At 31.1% G+C, this 21,478-nt stretch overlaps 1 protein-coding gene across 1 annotated transcript in view; it reads left to right on the top strand.

Annotated features, from left to right (window-relative positions):
• Positions 1-1,742, top strand: part of LOC127291468 (uncharacterized) — a 36,148-nt gene extending 34,406 nt beyond the window's left edge. The window contains exon 7 of the mRNA XM_051320636.1: positions 1,384-1,742. Coding sequence (XP_051176593.1) covers positions 1,384-1,601 — 218 coding nt within the window. The 3' untranslated portion in view covers positions 1,602-1,742. The remainder of the gene's footprint in view (positions 1-1,383) is intronic.
• Positions 1,743-21,478: the final 19,736 nt, after the last annotated feature.

The following is a 21,478-nucleotide window of genomic DNA, read 5'->3' as shown; positions in this document are numbered from 1 at the left end:
ATAAAAGTCATGAAAACGTTTATAGGAGATGCTGAATGCTTGTATCATTCCCCTAATTTCTGCAACGAAAGCGGGGGACGTGAAATCATTTCCAGTTTGCTTTCATTGTGAGCCTGAAAACATCACAATGTCATTTGGTGGATATATGTAATCGTTTCCCATGTAAATTTAGGATTTCTTACTAAAAAATAATTTGTTAAAACAAAAAATATTCTTAACAATAAATTATATTGTATTATTACCAAAACATCGTTAGACCTTACGTGTCAGTCCAAAAAAATTAACTGTGCAGCCCTTAATATTAAGGAAAACTACTACGCACGATAGTAAATTTACATAGGAAACGAGCATTTCCACCATCGGACATTGAAATGGTTTCAAGCTCACACTGGAAGCAAACTAGAAATAATTTAACGCCGCCCGCTTTCGTTGAAGGAAATGATAATGCAACGTTATGGAAATCATCAGTGCTATTTATTAGGATAATTGTTTTTTGCTTCTCAATAGGGTAATTCTTTGCAGTTCACCTAGTGACATTTCAACTTTCTAGCAAAGTTAAAACCAAATTTCCAACTGTTTTACTTTTAAAACAGCAAAATTAATTTTTAAAGTGTCAATCGGGGTAAATGTAAACGGAATTGCTTAGTTTCGACAATAACGTAAGTTTTTTATTTTAAAAAGCAATACTTACGGTTTTCGTTGGCATTAACTTATTACTTGAGCTCTATAGAACAATTTTATGGGGTATTAGAAAATACAGGTAACCTTGAATCGCTAACAACTGCTGTTTACATTTAGCCGGAAATTTTGCAAAAAATGCAAAATCTCGGGTTAAATGTAAACAGCTGTATTTCTCCGAAATGTTTCAGAAAAAAGTTATTTTAAGTTTACTACTGCATTACGGGATAGAAAAACTTGAAAAAAATCGGTTGAAAATAAATAATAATAATTGAATAATCACAATTTAATTAATTATAACAAAAATTAAGCGTTTTGAGCATTTTTGATAAAAACTCATAAGACAAACAAACTCATAAGGGTTTGTCAATTGTCAAAATAAAATACTACCAATACTCAAAACCTGCAAGAGCAGGTGACATGAGGTTAAAATATTGATGTCGTACTTAATTTTAAATATCTGTAAATTAACCTCCAATAGCTACAGTTTACATTTACCCCTTGTTTACATTTACCCTAAATGATCCTATAATTAACATGGCAAATAAAATTTTAAAGTTGTTTAAAAAAATCAAATATGAAAATTCATGGTAATTATGATGCTTGTAACACAATTAATATTCACGAAAAGTTAACCATAGAAAAATAATCTGAACTCTCTTATATACTTAAATACGATTCAATTTTATCAACGTCAAATTGTAGATTCAAGTAAGAAGCAGAAAATTGTGAGAAATCGGTGGACCGATGAAGAAATAAAGGCAGTTTTAAATGAATTCGACTGCAATATCACAGCTGGAAAACTGCCATCCTTAGGAGATATATCGAAACTACAAGGACGAACAAAATGCCTGGAAAAGAAAAATCCAGCTTCAATTAAGACTTGGATTTATAGTTACATGAATAAGAAGAAAATGTTGTAAGAAAGTTATTGAGAAAGTTTTTATTTTTGTTACTATTAACCATCAAATGGTTTTCATAATTACTTATTTTATTTAAATCGTTTTGTATTCTATAAACAAAAACAATTTTATGCTTCTGTTAGGTCTTCCGTGCCTTTTATAATTTTGAAAGAAGTTTATAACAGTATTATTGCAGTATTGCAATTTAATTATAAAGTGTTTACGTATTAAAATTTTAATACGTATAAATATATTCTTTAAAACATAAACTTTAATGTACCAGTTTTATCTTCCTCTGTCCCAAATTAATTCACAAATTTTTTAAGGCCGCTGAATCTGAAAACAGAATCTGAATCTGATCTTCAATTTTTATTATGAAATTATTTATTCAGACCTTTAGAAAATTTTATTTCGAATCTTTTATAAAAAAAATTTTCAAAAATTCAAAATGACACCTTAAAAATGGCAACCTGAAAGAATTTTAAATAATAGATTTTGTTTGATAATCCATTTTGACTTTGAATATCCCTAACGCTTGAAAATTATAGCTATTCATATAAACAAAGACAAAAATAAATCTGACAGTTATTTCATACTATTAATGTGACCTTTTTCTTACTTTCAGAACAAGTATGACAAAAATATATTTACAATATTTAAATCAATTTCTAATTATATAAAAGCTTGAATTCATTTATGAAAATAAAATTTAAATTTAAGCACGCTTTCCTAGAAGAAATAGTTCGTTTAACACCTTGTGCAAATAGGTCAAATTTTATGGAGAAAATTTGGCCCATAAGTATCTTAGTATGGATATGAAAATCAAGTTTAAGTACGAATTCGTTGAAAAAATCTTTTTTATAGAACCTACTCAGGTCTAGAATTCTAGAAACTGATAAAAAACGAAGTATTACAAAATTTAGATTTACCTTTTAATTGTTTAAATTTGTTTAAATAATGTATTTTTAAAGGGTTTTAATTTTTTTTAAATATCTAAATGACATGAACTATTAATGCAACAAGTTATAAGTTAATTTTATTCAACAGAAATATCGTATTTTCATTTAAAAGTTAACGTGACTAAAGCCGCGTAGAAATTGACATACTTACTTTATCTTGTAGAATTAGTTAGAATTTATAGAACATAAGATTCCACGATCGACAGATTTTTCCACGACCAACATCCTTTCTTATGTTTCCGATTGCCATAAAATATAAAATAAATATAATTTCTTACTTTCTAGTAGAATTATTTTGTATTTATAGAACGGGAGATTCCACGACCAACCTTAATTTTATTCTCTAATCACAACTTAATGCCTTTTCAAACTTTCTTAGCAATGTTTGACCTTTATTATGTTACAAATTCTCATCAGAAATAAAATAAATATAATTTATTTCTATCTACAGGGTGGCGAGCGACCTGGAAAACCGGGAATAGGCAGGGTATTCTAATGGTCAGGGAAGAGACAGGGAATTTTGTCTGAAATCAGGGAATTTAAAGGAAATCGATGTATTGAATAATCAAATTCAAGGTTTAAGAAAACTTTAACTTGTTATTTATTTGTTTTTCAATTTTACTGTCAAAAATGTTTATAAGTGTTTAAAGTTTAATATTATTTTTACTATTAAATTTAATTTCAAATAATAAAAATGATACTAAAGTTTAATATATTCCTTAAAAAGAATTATTAAAAAAAATTTTTTATCCAAAAATTACATTGCTTTTTTGACTAATAAATATGTTTAAGATTATAAGTCAGGGAATTTTCTTTTTTGGTCAGGGAAAAGACAGGGAATTTTAAAAACATTTTTCATTCGCCACCCTGTATCTAGTGGAATTAGTTAGAATTTATAGAACAGTCGATTCCACTACCGACAGATTTTTCGACGACCATCAATCTTAAATTGATACTCGAATCAGTTTTTTGCTTTTTTTAAACGTAATTACCAATATTCCACCTCTCTTATGTTACAGTATGTCATACAAAATAAAAGAAATATAATTTTTTACTTTCTAGAAGAATTATTTTGTACTTATAGAACGGGAGACGTCACGACCTACTGATTTTTCCACGACCAACCTTAATTTTATACTCTAATCACAGTTTTATGCTTTTTTAAACGTAATTTCCAATATGCCACCTTACTTATGTTTCAGATTGCCATAAAATATAAAATAAATATAATTTCTTACTTTCTAGTAGAATTATTTTGTACTTATAGAACGGGAGACACCACGACCTACTGATTTTTCCACGACCAACCTTAATTTTATACTCGAATCACAGTTTTATGCTTTTTTAAACGTAATTTCCAATATTTCACCTTACTTATGTTTCAGATTGCCATAAAATTTAAAATTAATATAATTTCGTACTTTCTAGTAGAATTATTTTGTATTTATAGAACGGGAGATTCCATGACCGACTGATTTTTTCCACGACCAAGATCCTTAATTTTATACTCTAATCACAGTTTTATGCTTGTTTAAACGTTATTATCAATATGTCGCGTTGTTAGGATTTCGTACACGAAGTGTACAACAGAAACTCTATTGTTTTTGCCTGTCCCTTCGTCCAATTTCATTAAGCTCTAGTAAAAAATCTAATAAAAAGATTGACTTCAAAATTGACATGAACACGTATTTTTTATGAACTTTACGAAAAAAATACGAGAAACAAGATTGGAATTCATTTTCAATGAGTTTTTAATGAAAATACACGATTTGGTGGACGAAATGGCCTCTTTATCCTCTCTCAAGCACAGGCATTACAATGAAATTTTCTATATCTTGGTTCTAGTGTTGTATTTTTACCCGAAGATTACAAAAAAATTATGTCAAACCCGATTAACATTGATTTAAATAATGTTTTTTGCAGAAAAATTGAAATTTTCAAAAAAGGGGGTCACACCCGTTTAATTTTACAATTTTCAACCAAACGGATTAAAATGTGGTATTCTAGTGTATTCTCACGAGTTATTTCTGATACAATTATAGCGACCATGATTAATAGTGATTATAATCACTATTAATCATGAAACATGAGTCATGCCAGACTTATTTTGAGTTTTAAGGAAATATGAAAAATTGTGTCAAATAACAAATAGTTCTATACTAATCTATAAAATATAATTATTTAATTAAAGTAACATGCTAATACTTATTATATTATTTAATTTGATAAGCAATTGCTTATAATCGTATTCAAAGAAAAACATATTTTTATAGGTTAGGAACGAGAATACATATGTTTTGACAGAAAGCAGGGTATTGCCAACTTAAATAAAGGCGCTAAAATTGAAAACTTATAAATTAATTATAGTTTAAATAAACAATAATTTATTTTTTTACTTAGTAATCACTAAATATTTCTACTGGTGTTTAAAAATCTATCTAGTATTAGTCAAAGATAAGAAAAACTATTTACTTTTAAAATCAATTTGAATTTGTTGCCAATTTAAAAATTGGAAATTCTGACCAGACTCATTTTGAGTAACTTTTAACACTTTTAACGTATGCTAAAATATGATAAATGTGACAAATATGCAGATATGAAGATTATCAATAGGTTATAAGCAAACATTCATTAAAACATTCATTTGTAACTATCGCTAGGTTCACTTGCAAATTTAAAACAAAAATCTTATTAAGCTGCTATTAATCTTCTTATATGTGAGAACCTATGTAAGAACTCATAAAAGATCTCGGATAAGATCCCATGTGTGTTCCTATTTATCGTCTTGTTCATATAGGAACCTACACAGGAAACCTCATGGGATCCTGTGTTATTGCTTTTACATCCTGGATGGGATCCCATATGTGTTCTCACATAGGAATTTTCAACAGGGATAACCCTTGGTTCTGCCAGCACTTTCTGGCGCAATACAGAATAATTAGTTCTGCCATACTTATGCCAAGTCTTGGCAGTCGAATCTTGACGCAGAACAGAATAAACAGTTTTACCAAATTCCGGCAAGTAAACATTGGCGCGGTACTGAAAATGTAGTTGCAAGAACTTATATTCTTAAAGTCAAAAATTTATATATGATTTATTCATTAAAAATTTTATTTCTATGAAATGTAAAAAACATTTTATAAATAATATTGTTGCCTTAATTTTATTAAATATTTCTTTAGTTTAGAATATTTTACAAAAATTTTATTCAATGAAACATTTATATTTCTAAAGACAATATGTTTTTTTATTTGTAAAAACTTGTATTTTAATGTTCGGTAAGTAATAAATAATAGTGTAATGTAGATTTCAGTAAAAACAGAGCCAAATTATCATTAAATTAAAATTATGTTCAAAAGTAATCGAATCAATGTGATAATTTACAAATGAACAAACTTTTAAAACAATTATAAAATTTAATTCAAATTTAAAGTAGTAAAAAATAACTAATTATAATAGTAACTAGTGGCTCATTTTTAGAGTTTCGTGGCCCATGGCCGAAAGCCTTATAGTTTCACTTTGGCGTCCGTCTGTCCGTAGTATAAACCCCATTAGTTAACATGACCCTATAATTGACATGTCCCAGTAGTTGACCTGTCTCAGTAATTGACATGTCCCAATAGTTGACAGATTAGTTAACAGAAGTTTTACTGAAATTTTAATTATTTGAACATAATCTGAAAATGAATTAAACTAATAATAAACTAACTATAATTAATAATAAGTAACTAATAATTTTTCTTTAAAATTAATATTATTTATATTAAATTAACAATATAGATTTATAATAATGTTAATCAATATTAAATTATAATTCAGTTTTTAAATATTTCGCGTGGATTGGAGATATTTGCTGTAACACGTCTGTATTGAGTGTGTGCTCCAAGGTAAAAAAAGAATTTTATTAAATGATTGATATTCATCATTATTTCCTGATTTTTTAAAATTATACTCGTATTTATTTCATATGTTTGTGACAAGGACCATTTTGTAGGAAGTTCATATCTGTCGTGCAAAGTAAAAGAAACACAAGTGACATTTTTCTCGAACGGAGAAAATCAAGAAAACGTGTTTGACCTTTCACCTCAACATAAAACAAAAATTTGATTAATGTAAAATCACTTTTTAGGTAAAATCGGTATGCTGATTCATATTTTGAAAGTAAAAATTAATTTTTTAAACAATCTCTATGTGAAAATGTACTTGTGGAGTTTGAAAATGAAAAATACTAAGTAAAAAAGACACATAGTCACTTCCATTTAAAATACATGGGCATGTGTTCTTTTTACCTTGTAAACTCAGCCTTGCTCGGGCGCTTTTACAAAGTATAAGAAACACAAGTGACTTTGTGTTCCTTTTACTCTGTAAACGAGCCCGAGCGAGGCTGAGTTTACAATTTCATCGACCCGCAAGGTACTTTGTGTTATTTTTACTTTGTATTTCGTCACTTTTTTGACTTTTCTCATTTTTAAACAATCTAGTTTTACAATAAATATTTGAAATTGTTAATTTTTATTTATACAATTAGATTCAGCTCCTTTTTACGAATCCAACGATACCAAAAACTCAATTTCGACAAAAATATCACTTGTGTTTCTTTTACTTTGCACGGCAGATATAGCCTCCCCTAGTCGGGCAAGGCCCGACAAGAAGGGGGGACAGAAGGGTAAATGTCCCGGGGCCCGGGGTCTTAGGGGCCCGGCCGCTCTGTGTTTGAAAAATTAAAGTCTGAAAAAATTCAAATAAATACCGATTTTTATTTAAAAAAATAACTTAAGCATTTCTCATCCTACTATGGGGCCCGCCAATGTTGATTTTCCCATGGCCCGTGCCAGCTCTCCACGGCCCTGGGTCGAGCGCGTTAAGGCCCCGTCTCCCAGCGCGGTTGAGGTCTATACTGTAGGTACATACACTAGTCTGTCAGGGGTTCGAGTCTCGGAACTGAACGCGTGGGGAGATTTTTGAGAATGAGATAGAGATACTTTTTTTTCTTAATTTACATTATTTACGTCAAATGAAAAAAATTATACATCCTAAATTTTTTTTGATAATTAAAAATATTATATATTGACACCTGAACCTGTTCAGTTTTCTTTATAGGGAACTTTGTCACCGATTCTCATGTGTGTTAATACCTTAGTGGTTAGCGCGTTAGGTTGTAAGTGCGTAGTATGTATAGGTAATAGGTTCGATCCCCCCTTGCGTTATAATGTGAATATATGCGTTTAAAATGTGTTTGTGCGAATTATAAATTAAGTTAGCAATAATCGTCACCCTGGAATTCAATAACGCGTTAAAAATATAATAATTTATTTTTTTATAAATAAAAAATTTTAATTAATACATTTTTTTTGTACTGGGCCAGTACAAAATTTTGTATTTTGTCAATACAGTTTGGCAGTACCAAGCCAGTACAGCCAGACTGTTTCCAGACAAGTTACCTTTCGGAATGATGCCAGTTCCTTGCCGACTGAAAGGCGGTATAATGCCAGTACCTCGCCAGTACTAAAATTCCAGTCTTAGCACTTGCCCGATTTTTTTTATGTATCAGTTTGTCGTAAAAAAATAAATATAATTTATTATACTATCTAGTAGAATTAGTTAGTATTTATAGAACGGAGGATTCCACGACCGACAGATTTTTCCACCATCAATTTTATTTTAAACTCAATTTTCAAATTTAAGATCTTTTTACATTCGCATCACATGAGAAGTTATTAGTTTTGGTCGAAAATTGACTTTTGCTAATTCCATCAAATCTTCATGTTTGTCTGAATCGAAAAAACATGGTCCGGGAAAAGTACCTGTTTGTATGTATGTCTGCAGACCAAAAACCCAGTCACTGTCAATCAGTCAAAAGTTATTGATTCATTCAGGATGAAACAAACTACTGTTTCAATCAGTTGAAAAAGGAATTTATAATTAAATATTTCGTTTAAAATTGTAATTTAAAATTATGGAAAGTTTATATTTTATTCTGATGCAATAAAAACAATGTAAACTAACTAAAAAAATTATTTTTGACATATTTAGGGGATCATTCTGTGATTATGACTGGGGGGCTAGTCCTAAGGATCTGAACCTTGGACCATTTAGTTTTGCATTTTATATGTAGCCTACAACTATTAGGAACTGCTTCTAAACGCGCTCGGCCAAGGGAGGCTATAAAAGGCTGCTGCAAAAGGTTGATTTCAAGCAATTTATATTTATAGACTGCTAAACTACTGCTTTAGAAAACAAAATATTTTGTAAGGACAAAATTTTTAATGAGGTTACTTGTTTATTTATTCTGGCCTATTAGATTTTTAAATGTAACTAAATATGTTTGTATAGTTTTAATAATTTACTTATTAAATATTATAAATATCACTTTTTAAAGATAGTAATCCTAACATAACATAACCTATAAGCTACCAAGACATCAAACAGCCATACTCTTCTCTTCCAGTCATTGGGTATGGGGATGGAAAGAAATTTTGAGAATTGAAAGAATGCATGAGAGGTATCTTAGATGGACGACGGTAGTGAGCAGGAACTGCCCAGGATATATGTTGAGGGACGGATTAGGGAGAGAAAAATTAGTAGTTGGTCAAAGGAAGCGGGCGTGTGGGCAATATTGGGCAGTAATATACTGGAACGGGAAACGGAAGCCCGGCTCTTGGCGAATTTTAGTTTAATGGTGTTAGATTGCGGTAGATTAAGTAGTTTTAGATTAGTGTAAGAAATCTGTAATTAGTTTATAAGATAGAGAATTGTAATTAGGTGTCTCGAACCATACCATTGTGGGGAGAGTAAATAAAGATTACATAGTAGAATAAATTTTTTAGACGTTGGCGTTTGGAAATCAAATATATTTTGATTTTTGACAAAGTTATGAACTTTTGAAAGCAAAAGTGGTTACGATCAAAACCGCTGGGCCTTAAAGGGTTATTTGATATGTACAACGACCTACTGATTTTTCCACGACCAAACTTAATTTTATACTATAGTCACTGTTTTATGCTTTATTGCACGTAATATCCAATATTCCACCTTTCTTATGTTGCAGATTGTCATAAGAAATAATATATACATTATTTATTACTTTTTAGTAGAATTATCTTGTATTTATAGAACGGGAGATACCACGATCTACTGATATTTCCACGACTAACCTTAATTTTTTTCTGTAATTACAATATAATGCCTTTTCAAACTTTTTAAAGAAATATTTGACCTTTAATATGTTTCAAGTTGTTATAAGAAATAAAAGAAATATAATTTATGAGTGTCAAGTAGAATTAGTTAGAATTTATAGAACACAGGCTTCTGTTCTGTATCTAGATACCACGACCGACAGATTTTTCCATGACCAACCTTAATATTATTCTCTAACCACAATTCTCAAGTCTCTGTTTAATGCTTTATTGCACGTAATATCCAATATTCCACCTTTCTTATGTTGCAGATTGTCATAAGAAATAATATATATATTATTTATTACTTTCTAGTAGAATTATCTTGTATTTATAGAACCGGAGATAAAACGACCTACTGATTTTTCTACGACCAATCTTAATTATTTTCTAATCACTATTTAATGCCTTTTTAAACTTATTTAGCAATATTTAAATAATTTTATCCTTTTTGTAAATACGAAAAAGTGAATAACTTAATGTATAGGAAATTAAATGAAAGTTAACCCTTTAAGTGTCAGACTAAAATATAATAAATTCACCATGCGTGTCAAGAAAAAATGAAGAATTCTTGAATAAAATAGTTTTACTTCAAATTTATTTTTTGGGACATTTTAAATTTTGAGAAACTAACACCGTATTCATTATTAGTGACCACGAAAACCCCCGAGTAACCAATCTCAAGCGAATCTATAAAACAGAAATAAAATTTTGTTGTAAGGCGTCACGCGACACTGGTGGTCAGTTTTTTCGTGACGCCTATAGGTGTCAGTGACACTGAAAGGGTTAATGAAACAACATATACTACGGCCGACATATGTTTACACTCTAGTTTACACGACCAACAAAATTAATATTGCTACTCAAGTCACTCTTTTATGCTTTATTGCACGTAATATCCAATATTCCAATTTTCTTATGTTGCAGATTGTCATAAGAAATAAGATATTAGTGACCAGGACAGTTAAAAGGGACCTCTGTCCGAAATCAACTTTTCGAGAAAAACGACTTCAAAGCTAACAAGTCAAAAATGATGCTCCTGCCCATTGAAATGGCTTGAAACTTGTTAATCGGCGGTTTTTGGGGTCGCTGATTCCGAATCTGATATCAGATTTCCAAAATTCAAAATGTCGGATCCAATATGGCGTATGATAAAACTAACCATTAGTTGGATTTGCCTGAAACTTGTTACTTGGGGGTTTTGGGGATCGCTGATTACGAATATCATATCAGTTTCCAGAAATTCAAAATGGCGGAACCAATATGGCGGACATAAAAATTAAAATTTCATCGGATTTGCTACAAACTTGTTACTTGGGGGTTTTGGGGTTCGCTGATTACGAAACTGACATCGGATTTTCAAATTCAAAATGTCGGATTCTGTATGTTGGAAAATTCGAAAAGTTGTTTGCATTTGCTTGAAATTGGTTACTTACGGGGATTTTTTAACGCTGTGTACGGATGTGACATGAAATTTTTTAAATTCCACCTTTACGGATTTGTGTTGTCTTAAAAATATTATTGTTCGTCCAGTAAGATTTTTGTGTCAAGCTGAAAAAAATTTGTTTGTACATAAAAATTATTGTCAATTTTACGAAACAGCTCAGTTCACAATTTTTCTATAACTTGTAAAAAATTTGTTCGTAGTCTTATTAGTTCATTTAGAAATCGCGAAGTGTACAATTATTTAGAATTTCGGCGCATCTTGGATCCGACATTTTTAATTTTGAAAATCTAACTCCGGAATCGTAATCAGCGATCCCTAAAACCCCCGAGTAACGAGTTTCAAGCTAAATTGATCAATTTTTAAATTTTTCCATCCGCGAAATGGGATCCGCCATTTTTAGTTTTGAAAAACTAACACCGGAATCGTAATCAGTGACCCCAAAAACCCCAGAGTAACGAGTTACAGGCTAATTTGATCAATTTTTAAATTTTTCATCCGACATTTTGAATTTTGAAAAACTAACACCGGAATCGTAATCAGTGACCCCCAAAACCCCCGAGTAACGAGTTTCAGGCTAATTTGATTAATTTTTCTACACCTATTCTTTCCCAAAATTTTTAACGATTTTTTTAACCAATCGGGACCATCTTTGAAGCGCATTTGCAAAAAAACTAATGAAGCTAGAGATGCGCTGTTTGTTGCATCGAAAAGAGCACCTCTTTTACTATAAGAATCAACCAAAAAGTGAAAATCGATTTTTTCGGACCAGGGGTCCCTTTTAACTGTCCAGGTCACATTTATTATTTATTACTTTCTAGTAGAATTATCTTGTATTTATAAAACCGGAGATAAAACGACCTACTGATTTTTCCACGACCAATCATAATTATTCTCTAATCACTATTTAATGTTATTTTAAACACACTTAGCAATATTTAAACGATTTTAACCTTTTTGTAAATATGAAAAAGTGAATAAGTTAATGTATAGGAAATTAAATGAAAAGTAATAGAACAACATATAACACGGCCGACATATTTTTCCACGACCAACAACCTTAACTTTAAGTGGAAATTTTTTTCGATTTTTGAAGATAGGTAAAAAGTGTTTTAATTTTTACCTATCTTTTAAAATCGAAAAAAATTTTCACTCAAAATTAAAAAAAAGGAAGGAAAAAAACTACAACAACTTTTATACTGTAGTCACTGTTTTATGCATTTTTAAACGTAATATCCAATATTCCACCTTTCTTATGCTGCATCATAATAAAATAAATATTATTGATTACTTTTTAGAATTATTATTTTGTATTTATAGAACGGGAGATACCACGATCTACTGATATTTCCACGACCAACCTTAATTTTTTTCTGTATTTAAAAGTTAATGCCTTTTCAAACATTTTTAGAAATATTTGACCTTTATTATGTTTCAAGTTGATATAAAAAATAAAAGAAAATTGTATTTTACTTCAACAAATATAATTGATGAGTATCTTGTAGAATAAGTTAGAATTCATAGAACAGAAGCTTCTGTTCTGTATCTAGATACCACGACCGACAGATTTTTCCACGACCGACCTTAATTTTATTGTCTAACCACAATTTAGTGCTTTTTAAACTTTTTTAGCATTATTCAAATTATTTTATCCTTTTTTTAAATATGAAAATGGGAATAACTTAAATTATAGGAAATTAAGTAAAAGTTATTAAATCAACATATACCACGGCCGACACATTTTTCCACGACCAACAACCTTAATTCTATACTCAAGTCACTGTTTTATGCTTTATTACATACGTAATATCCAATATTCCACATTTCTTATGTACCAGATTGGCATAAGAAATAAGATATATATTATTTATTACTTTCTTGTAGAATTATCTTGTATTTATAGAACCGGAGATACAACGACCTACTAATTTTCCACGACCAATCTTAATTTTTTTCTAATCACTATTATTGCTTTTTTAAACATATTTAGCAATATTTAAGATATTTTAACCTTTTTGTAAATACGAAAACGTGAATAAGTTAATGTATAGGAAATTTAATTATATGCTTATAAAACAACATATACCACGGCCGATATATTTTTCCACGACCAATCTTAATTTTCTTCTAATCACTATTTAATGTTATTTTAAACATACTTAGCAATATTTAAACGATTTTAACCTTTTTGTAAATATGAAAAAGTGAATAAGTTAATGTATAGGAAATTAAATGAAAACTAATAAAACTCCTTTTTTTAATTTTGAGTGAAAATTTTTTTCGATTTTGGAAGATAGGTAAAAAGTGTTTTACTTTTTACCTATCTTCCAAAATCGAAAAAAATTTTCACTCAAAATTAAAAAAAAAAAGGAATGAAAAAAACTACAACAACCTTAATATTATACTGTAGTCACTGTTTTTTGCTTTCTTAAACGTAATATTCAATATTCCACCTTTCCTATGCTGCATCATAATAAAATAAATATTATTTATTACTTTTTAGTAGAACCCGTGTGGAAAAATCTTCTAGAACGACTAGAGTCAAGTCTGGCTCAGGGTAGCGACGCTATTCTCGAAGATCTGAGTTGGCCCAGTTCTGGCGCTACTCAACTGCAAGTCAGACCCAACTGATTTGTCTATTTTACAAGGTCTAGCTAGACTCAGTTCAGGTGCCAGTCAGAAGTTCTAGATAACTAATATTATTAATTTTGAGAGTTGTAGACTGCGTCTAGCATCGCTGTCCAGAAAAATCTAGCTAGGTCTAGTTCTGATACTAGTTAGAAATTCTGGACATCATAAATGTCTTGTCCTGCCGTTTTCTAGTTTGGGCCTAGTGCCGATAGTTTGGGCGGCTAGTTTGACTCAGCTCTGATTCTAGTCAGAAGTTTTAGACCATCAAATTTTTCATTTTTTAACTTCTAGACTCCGGCTGGCATCGCTGATTTTAAAAGTCTAACTTGACTCTCCTTTGTTGCTGGTCAGTAGGTTTAGATTAACTAATAAAATTTTTGATTTGGTGACTGACGACGCACTTCTTGCCCAGGCTCATCAGAATTTTACAATTTAATAATATAATTAGAATCTTTATGACTATTGATCAATTGTTTTAAAACTAAAAAGTTTTTACTTTAATCTCGACTTTAATTGTAAAAATTATTTAAGCAAAAATGCTATTTCTGAAATTTTCAAATTACGAACAAATTTTCAATTTTAATAAGTTTTAATTCAAATAATTATTATTGTTATCATTATTATAAAATTATCATTACTAATAAATTAATAAACCATAAAATTAAAAAAATTGTATCTTTATAGGTGCTTCTGTAAAAAATTAGTCAATTAATTAATTAATTTGATTAAATAGTAATATTTAATTAACTATTTTTATTTATGTTATCAATATTCATCATTATATTAGTCATGATCAATTGGAAAAATTTTCAAATATCCTTCTATAGATCTTTTATTAAAAGTTGTTATTAGCAATAATAATTAATAAATGTTGAACATTAATTGTTTAAATAAGCACCAAAATATTATTTAAAAATTGATAATTACTTCTTAATACTATTACATTTAAAAATGATTAAAGAATACATCTTTTTGGGTATTACAAAAAATATGAATAATTAGCAATAGTTATTTACTCAAGTTATTATAAAACATTTAATCTTTATTTCAAAAACCAGAAAGCCCTAATATTTTATAAAAAGTTACGTTTTAAACAGTTGCAGTTTATATAGACAAATCAAAGATAAACCTTCAGTTCGGTTCGATAGCCGTGGTCGTTAGAGCGCTCGCATATTGTTAGGTCTTAGATTAGGTATAGTGGGGTCGTGGGTTCGATCCCCGTAGGGTACAAATTTTAATTTAAATCTCCGAAAGTGTTGCAGGCGTATCGAGTCTTATTAATTAGTAGCAATTGTCGACGATTATTATTTTTATTGTTTTTTTTTTTTTTTTTTTTGTTTATAAAAACGTAACATATTTGTCCACATGAGGTAAATCAACTACATTTACTTATAAATGTTAGCTAATTGACTAGCGCCAGGTCAGCCTGTCAAACTAGCTTGTCTATCTTGGGTCTGACCGATCCAAGCGTTACACTTTTGACCAACCACAGTCCTGACTTTCTAGCCAGATGCTAGACAAAAAGTAGACGGTCTGGTCAGAATTAGGTCAGAGCCAGGAGAATTTTCTACACGGGTATTATTTTGTATTTATAGAACGGGAGATACCACGATCTACTGATATTTCCACGACCACCTTAATTTTCTTCTGTATTTACAATTTAATGCCTTTTCAAACTTTTTTAGAAATATTTGACCTTTATTATGTTTCAAGTTGTTATAAGAAATAAAAGAAATATTGTTAAAATGGTCATGTGGGCCCGTGCATCGCGGGTGTTACGCATGCGCTTGAAAGCGCGCGGTATTTTACTTTAACACTTCCCCTCAACCGCGATTAACGCGAGTTTGAATACCAGACGCTACTCCAAGGCCTAGTTTGTGCTGGTCGTGCTTGTTGCTTACGAGACCTTTCGTAAGTATGTCCGCAGTCATATCCTGAGTGCCTTTAGATCCCCAGCTGATAGCTCCACCTGAAAAACTAAAAGCATAACCAGTGTAAGATCGCCGGTCTTCCTCGCAAGACCCCCAGTCGCCATCCACATAACCTGTAGGATTCATTCCATTTCTGGAATAGCTGATCCCATGGTCTGCTGTTCCCTTCAGGTACCACAGTATCCTTTTCCCTGCGATCCAGTGTTCCTCCTCGAAGCAGGTACTGAATTGGCTCAGAGAATTGACAGCGAAGGCGATGTCGGGTCGGGTTGCGACTGACAAATACATCAGGGACCCGATCAATTCGCGAAACTTGTATGCTCTTCTGCCTCCTGAGAGATCCTGGTTCTGGTTTCGTCAGTTTTGCGTTGGGGTCCATTGGTGTTTTGACTGGTTTTGCGTCAGTCATTCCAAAACGATCGAGGACATTTTCGGTGTACAATTTTTGTGTAATTTGTAGACCTTCCTCGGTTCTGGTGAATTCCATTCATAGGCAGCGTTTTATTTCTCCTAGGTCTTTCGAGGCATACTTATCTGATATCCTCCGTTTCACGTCATGTATTCGTGATAACGTTTTCGACATGATTATCATGTCGTCGACGTAGACAATGATGATAGTCGTGTCGTCCCCAGATCCGGAAATATAGACACATGGGTCCGATTCGAGGGATTTGAACCCGAGGTTCCTTAATTCGGCATCCAGTGCTTTGTGCCATTGTCGGTCGGTTTGTTTCAGTCCATATAAAAGAAGTACGTTGTCTCTGCCTTGGATTGTTTGGAGCATGGTTGTTGCAGTTCTAACCACGCTATCGTCAAATTTCCCGCAGTTGATAATGTCCGCCAGGGCGAATTTCATGAGTTCAGATATCTCCATGAATGTTTTCTCCTCTAATTTTCCGTTCAGGTAGGCTGTGGTGACATCCAGCTGGTGAATTTTCATGTCGCGTTCGACTGCCATTGCCATTACGGTTTTTATAGAACTTAAATGTGCTACCGGGGCGAAGGTCTCGTTAAAGTCTATCCCGGGTCTTTGAGTGAACCCTCTCGCCACAAGACGCGGTTTTTGTCTTTCGATGCTGCCGTCCGTGAATTGTTTGTTCCTGAGTGTCAGGCGACATCCGATCACGTTCTGGTTGATTGGTCTGGTACACACTTCGAAGGTTTCCTTTTTGAGTAATGATCCAAATTCGTCTAGAATGGCTTCCCACCATTCGTCGGCGTCGTCTCCGGACAGTGCATTGTTGAGATCAATCTCGGCTAGCGTGGCGTATTCTTCTTCCATGTCGATTTCCTCTGCGATGAATATCCTCTCATTGTCCTCTTGAAAACGGCATGTTCGGGATGTGAGAAAGATTCATGAGTTCATCTTCCCCTTCTTCCTCATCTTCACAATTCGGTGCTGGAATCACGAGCGGATCTTGTGCGGCTTCCCCTTTATCAACGCCTTCTCTCCAGTGATGTAGTTCGATTTCCAGACTTCGACTTGAATGTTCACTATCTTCCTTAGCTTTGATGGTGATCGTCTGGTAGGAAATCTTTGAATTTCCTGTCGTTGTCGAACTTATCGAGGAAGGCAATATCGCGAGTGACTTGTATTTTCCTTTCACTCGGTATCCAAACTCTGTAGGCTTTGGAAACGTCTGAGTAGCCTACGAAAATGCATATCTTTGATCGAGGGTCCATTTTCCCTTTGTTTTGGACTTTATTTAACATGTAGGCTTGAGATCCAAAAATCCTGAAATAGGATATATTCACATTTTTGTCAGTCAATAATTCGAAAGGAATTCTGCCTTGGAGGCTGCTCGACGGGCATCAGTTCCGGATGTGATTCGCCGTCGATATTGCTTCCGCCCAGAAAGATGGTGGAAGAGCGGCCTCGATGAGCATGCACCTAGCCATCTCGATTAAGGTGCGATTTTTCCTCTCCGCTAAACCATTTTGTTGCGGTGTGTAAGGCACCGTCAATCTTCTTTTAATCGAATTCCAGGATATCGTTGCACAAGCGGCGCTTTCCGTATTCTCGGTGACGTAATAAAGTCCGTTTATTCTTTTCGCGACGAATCTTTCGTTTCAGTTGGCGTCGAACACTATCGCATCCTCTTTCCGAAAGAGTACGTCACACTTGGTATCCGTGATTTTTCCGACGGACATGAAATCCGATCTCAAATCTGGAACAAATAAAGTGTTCTCGAGTCTTTGATTTTCATTTGCTCCGTTTCGCACTGTCAGTTTTACTTGACCTTTTTCGCGTATTTCCATGGCCGAATTGATTGCAAGATTTACAGTTCTTTGATCAGTAACGTTCAAAATCGCGAACTTTTCTTTGTCGTTGCACATATGAGATGTGCAACCACTATCTAGGCACCACTTCCCGTTCGATTCACTAACCGCTTTCATAGCTATCTGATCAGTCGGTGCATTCGCGATGGTAACTAGGTAATTACGTTCGTCGTCCTCCCCTCGGTGGGCCCGTTCATCGCGGGTGTTACGCATGCGCCCGATAGAGCGCAATATTTTACTTCAACAAATATAATTGATGAGTATCTAGTAGAATAAGTTAGAATTCATAGAACAGCAGCTTCTGTTCTGTATCTAGATACCACGACCGACAGATTATTCCACGACCAACCTTAATTTTATTGTCTAACCACAATTTAATGCTTTTTAAACTTATTTAGCAATATTTAAACTATTTTAACCCTTTTGTAAATACAAAAAAGTGAATAAATTAATATATAGGAAATTAAATGACTTTTAATAAAACAACATATACTACGGTCGACATTTTTTTCCACGACCAACAAAATTAATTTTATACTAAAGTCACTATTTTATGCTTTATTGCACGTAATATCCAATTCTCCACCTTTCTTATGTTGCAGATTGTCATAAGAAATAAGATATACATTGTTTATTACTTTCTAGTAGAATTATATTGTACTTATAGAACCGGAGATAAAACTACATACTGATTTTTCCACGACCAATCTTAAAGTTTTTCTAATCACTTATTAATTCCTTTTTAAAATTACTTAGCAATATTTAAACTGTTTTAACCTTTTAGTAAATACGAAAAAGTGAATAAATTAATATATAGGAAATTAAATGAAAGTTAATAAAACAACATATACCACGGTCAAAATATTTTTCCACGACCAGCAAAATTAATTTTATACTAAAGTCACTGTTGTATGCTTTATTGCACGAAATATTCAATATTCCACCTTTCTTCTGTTGCAGATTGTCATAAGAAATAAGATATACATTATTTATTACTTTCTAGTAGAATTATCTTGTATTTATAGAACCGGAGATACAACGACCCACTAATTTTTCCACGACCAATCTTAATTTTTTTCAAATCGTAATTTAATGCTTTTTAAACATATTTAGCAATATTTAAATTATTTTAACCTTCTTCTTAATACGGATAAGTGAATAATTTAAAGTATGGAAAATTGAATGAAAGCTAATGAAACAACATATACCACGGCCGAAATATTTTTCCATGACCGTCCTTAATTATATTCTCTAACCACAATTTAATACTTTTTAAACTTATTTAGAAATATTTAAACTATTTTAACCATTTTGTAAATACAAAAAAGTGAATAATTTGAAGTATAGGAAATTAAATGAAAGCTAATGAAACAACATATACCACGGCCGACATTTTTTTCCACGACCAACAAAATTAAATTTATACTAAAGTCACTGTTTTATGCTTTATCGCATGTAATATCCAATTCTACACCTTTCTTATGTTACAGATTGTCATAAGAAATAAGATATACATTGTTTATTACTTTCTAGTAGATTTATCTTGTATTTATAGAACCGGAGATAAAACGACCCACTAATTTTTCCACGACCAATCTTAATTTTTTTCAAATCGTAATTTAATGCTTTTTAAACTTATTTAGCAATATTTAAATTATTTTAACCTTCTTCTTAATACGGAAAAGTGAATAATTTGAAGTATAGGAAATTAAATGAAAGCTAATGAAACAACATATACCACGGCCGACATTTTTTTCCACGACCAACAAAATTAAATTTATACTAAAGTCACTGTTTTATGCTTTATCGCATGTAATATCCAATTCTACACCTTTCTTATGTTACAGATTGTCATAAGAAATAAGATATACATTGTTTATTACTTTCTAGTAGAATTATATTGTATTTATAGAACCGGAGATAAAACGACATACTGATTTTTCCACGACCAATCTTAAAGTTTTTCTAATCACTAATTAATTTCTTTTTAAACTTACTTAGCAATATTTAAACTATTTTAACCTTTTTGTAAATATGAAAAAGTGAATAAGTTAATGTATAGGAAATTAAATGAAAAGTAATAGAACAACATATAACACGGCCGACATATTTTTCCACGACCAACAACCTTAACTTTAAGTGGAAATTTTTTTCGATTTTTGAAGATAGGTAAAAAGTGTTTTAATTTTTACCTATCTTTTAAAATCGAAAAAAATTTTCACTCAAAATTAAAAAAAAGGAAGGAAAAAAACTACAACAACTTTTATACTGTAGTCACTGTTTTATGCATTTTTAAACGTAATATCCAATATTCCACCTTTCTTATGCTGCATCATAATAAAATAAATATTATTGATTACTTTTTAGAATTATTATTTTGTATTTATAGAACGGGAGATACCACGATCTACTGATATTTCCACGACCAACCTTAATTTTTTTCTGTATTTAAAAGTTAATGCCTTTTCAAACATTTTTAGAAATATTTGACCTTTATTATGTTTCAAGTTGATATAAAAAATAAAAGAAAATTGTATTTTACTTCAACAAATATAATTGATGAGTATCTTGTAGAATAAGTTAGAATTCATAGAACAGAAGCTTCTGTTCTGTATCTAGATACCACGACCGACAGATTTTTCCACGACCGACCTTAATTTTATTGTCTAACCACAATTTAGTGCTTTTTAAACTTTTTTAGCATTATTCAAATTATTTTATCCTTTTTTTAAATATGAAAATGGGAATAACTTAAATTATAGGAAATTAAGTAAAAGTTATTAAATCAACATATACCACGGCCGACACATTTTTCCACGACCAACAACCTTAATTCTATACTCAAGTCACTGTTTTATGCTTTATTACATACGTAATATCCAATATTCCACATTTCTTATGTACCAGATTGGCATAAGAAATAAGATATATATTATTTATTACTTTCTTGTAGAATTATCTTGTATTTATAGAACCGGAGATACAACGACCTACTAATTTTCCACGACCAATGTTAATTTTTTTCTAATCACTATTATTGCTTTTTTAAACATATTTAGCAATATTTAAGATATTTTAACCTTTTTGTAAATACGAAAACGTGAATAAGTTAATGTATAGGAAATTTAATTATATGCTTATAAAACAACATATACCACGGCCGATATATTTTTCCACGACCAATCTTAATTTTCTTCTAATCACTATTTAATGTTATTTTAAACATACTTAGCAATATTTAAACTATTTTAACCATTTTGTAAATACAAAAAAGTGAATAAATTAAAGTATAGGAAATTAAATGAAATTTAATAAAACAACATATAAGACGGCCGACATTTTTTTCCACGACCAACAAAATTAATTTTATACTAAAGTCACTGTTTTATGCTTTATCGCACGTAATATCCAATTCTCCACCTTTCTTATGTTGCAGATTGTCATAAGTAATAAGATATACATTGTTTATTACTTTCTA

Source organism: Leptopilina boulardi, unplaced genomic scaffold (genome assembly GCF_019393585.1).
Source record: "Leptopilina boulardi isolate dan_hultmark-lab unplaced genomic scaffold, ZJU_Lbou_2.1 LbouV2_10, whole genome shotgun sequence".
Taxonomy (NCBI): Eukaryota; Metazoa; Arthropoda; class Insecta; order Hymenoptera; family Figitidae; genus Leptopilina; species Leptopilina boulardi.
Note: the sequence above shows the minus strand (reverse complement) of the source record. Positions and strands in the feature narration are given on the sequence as shown.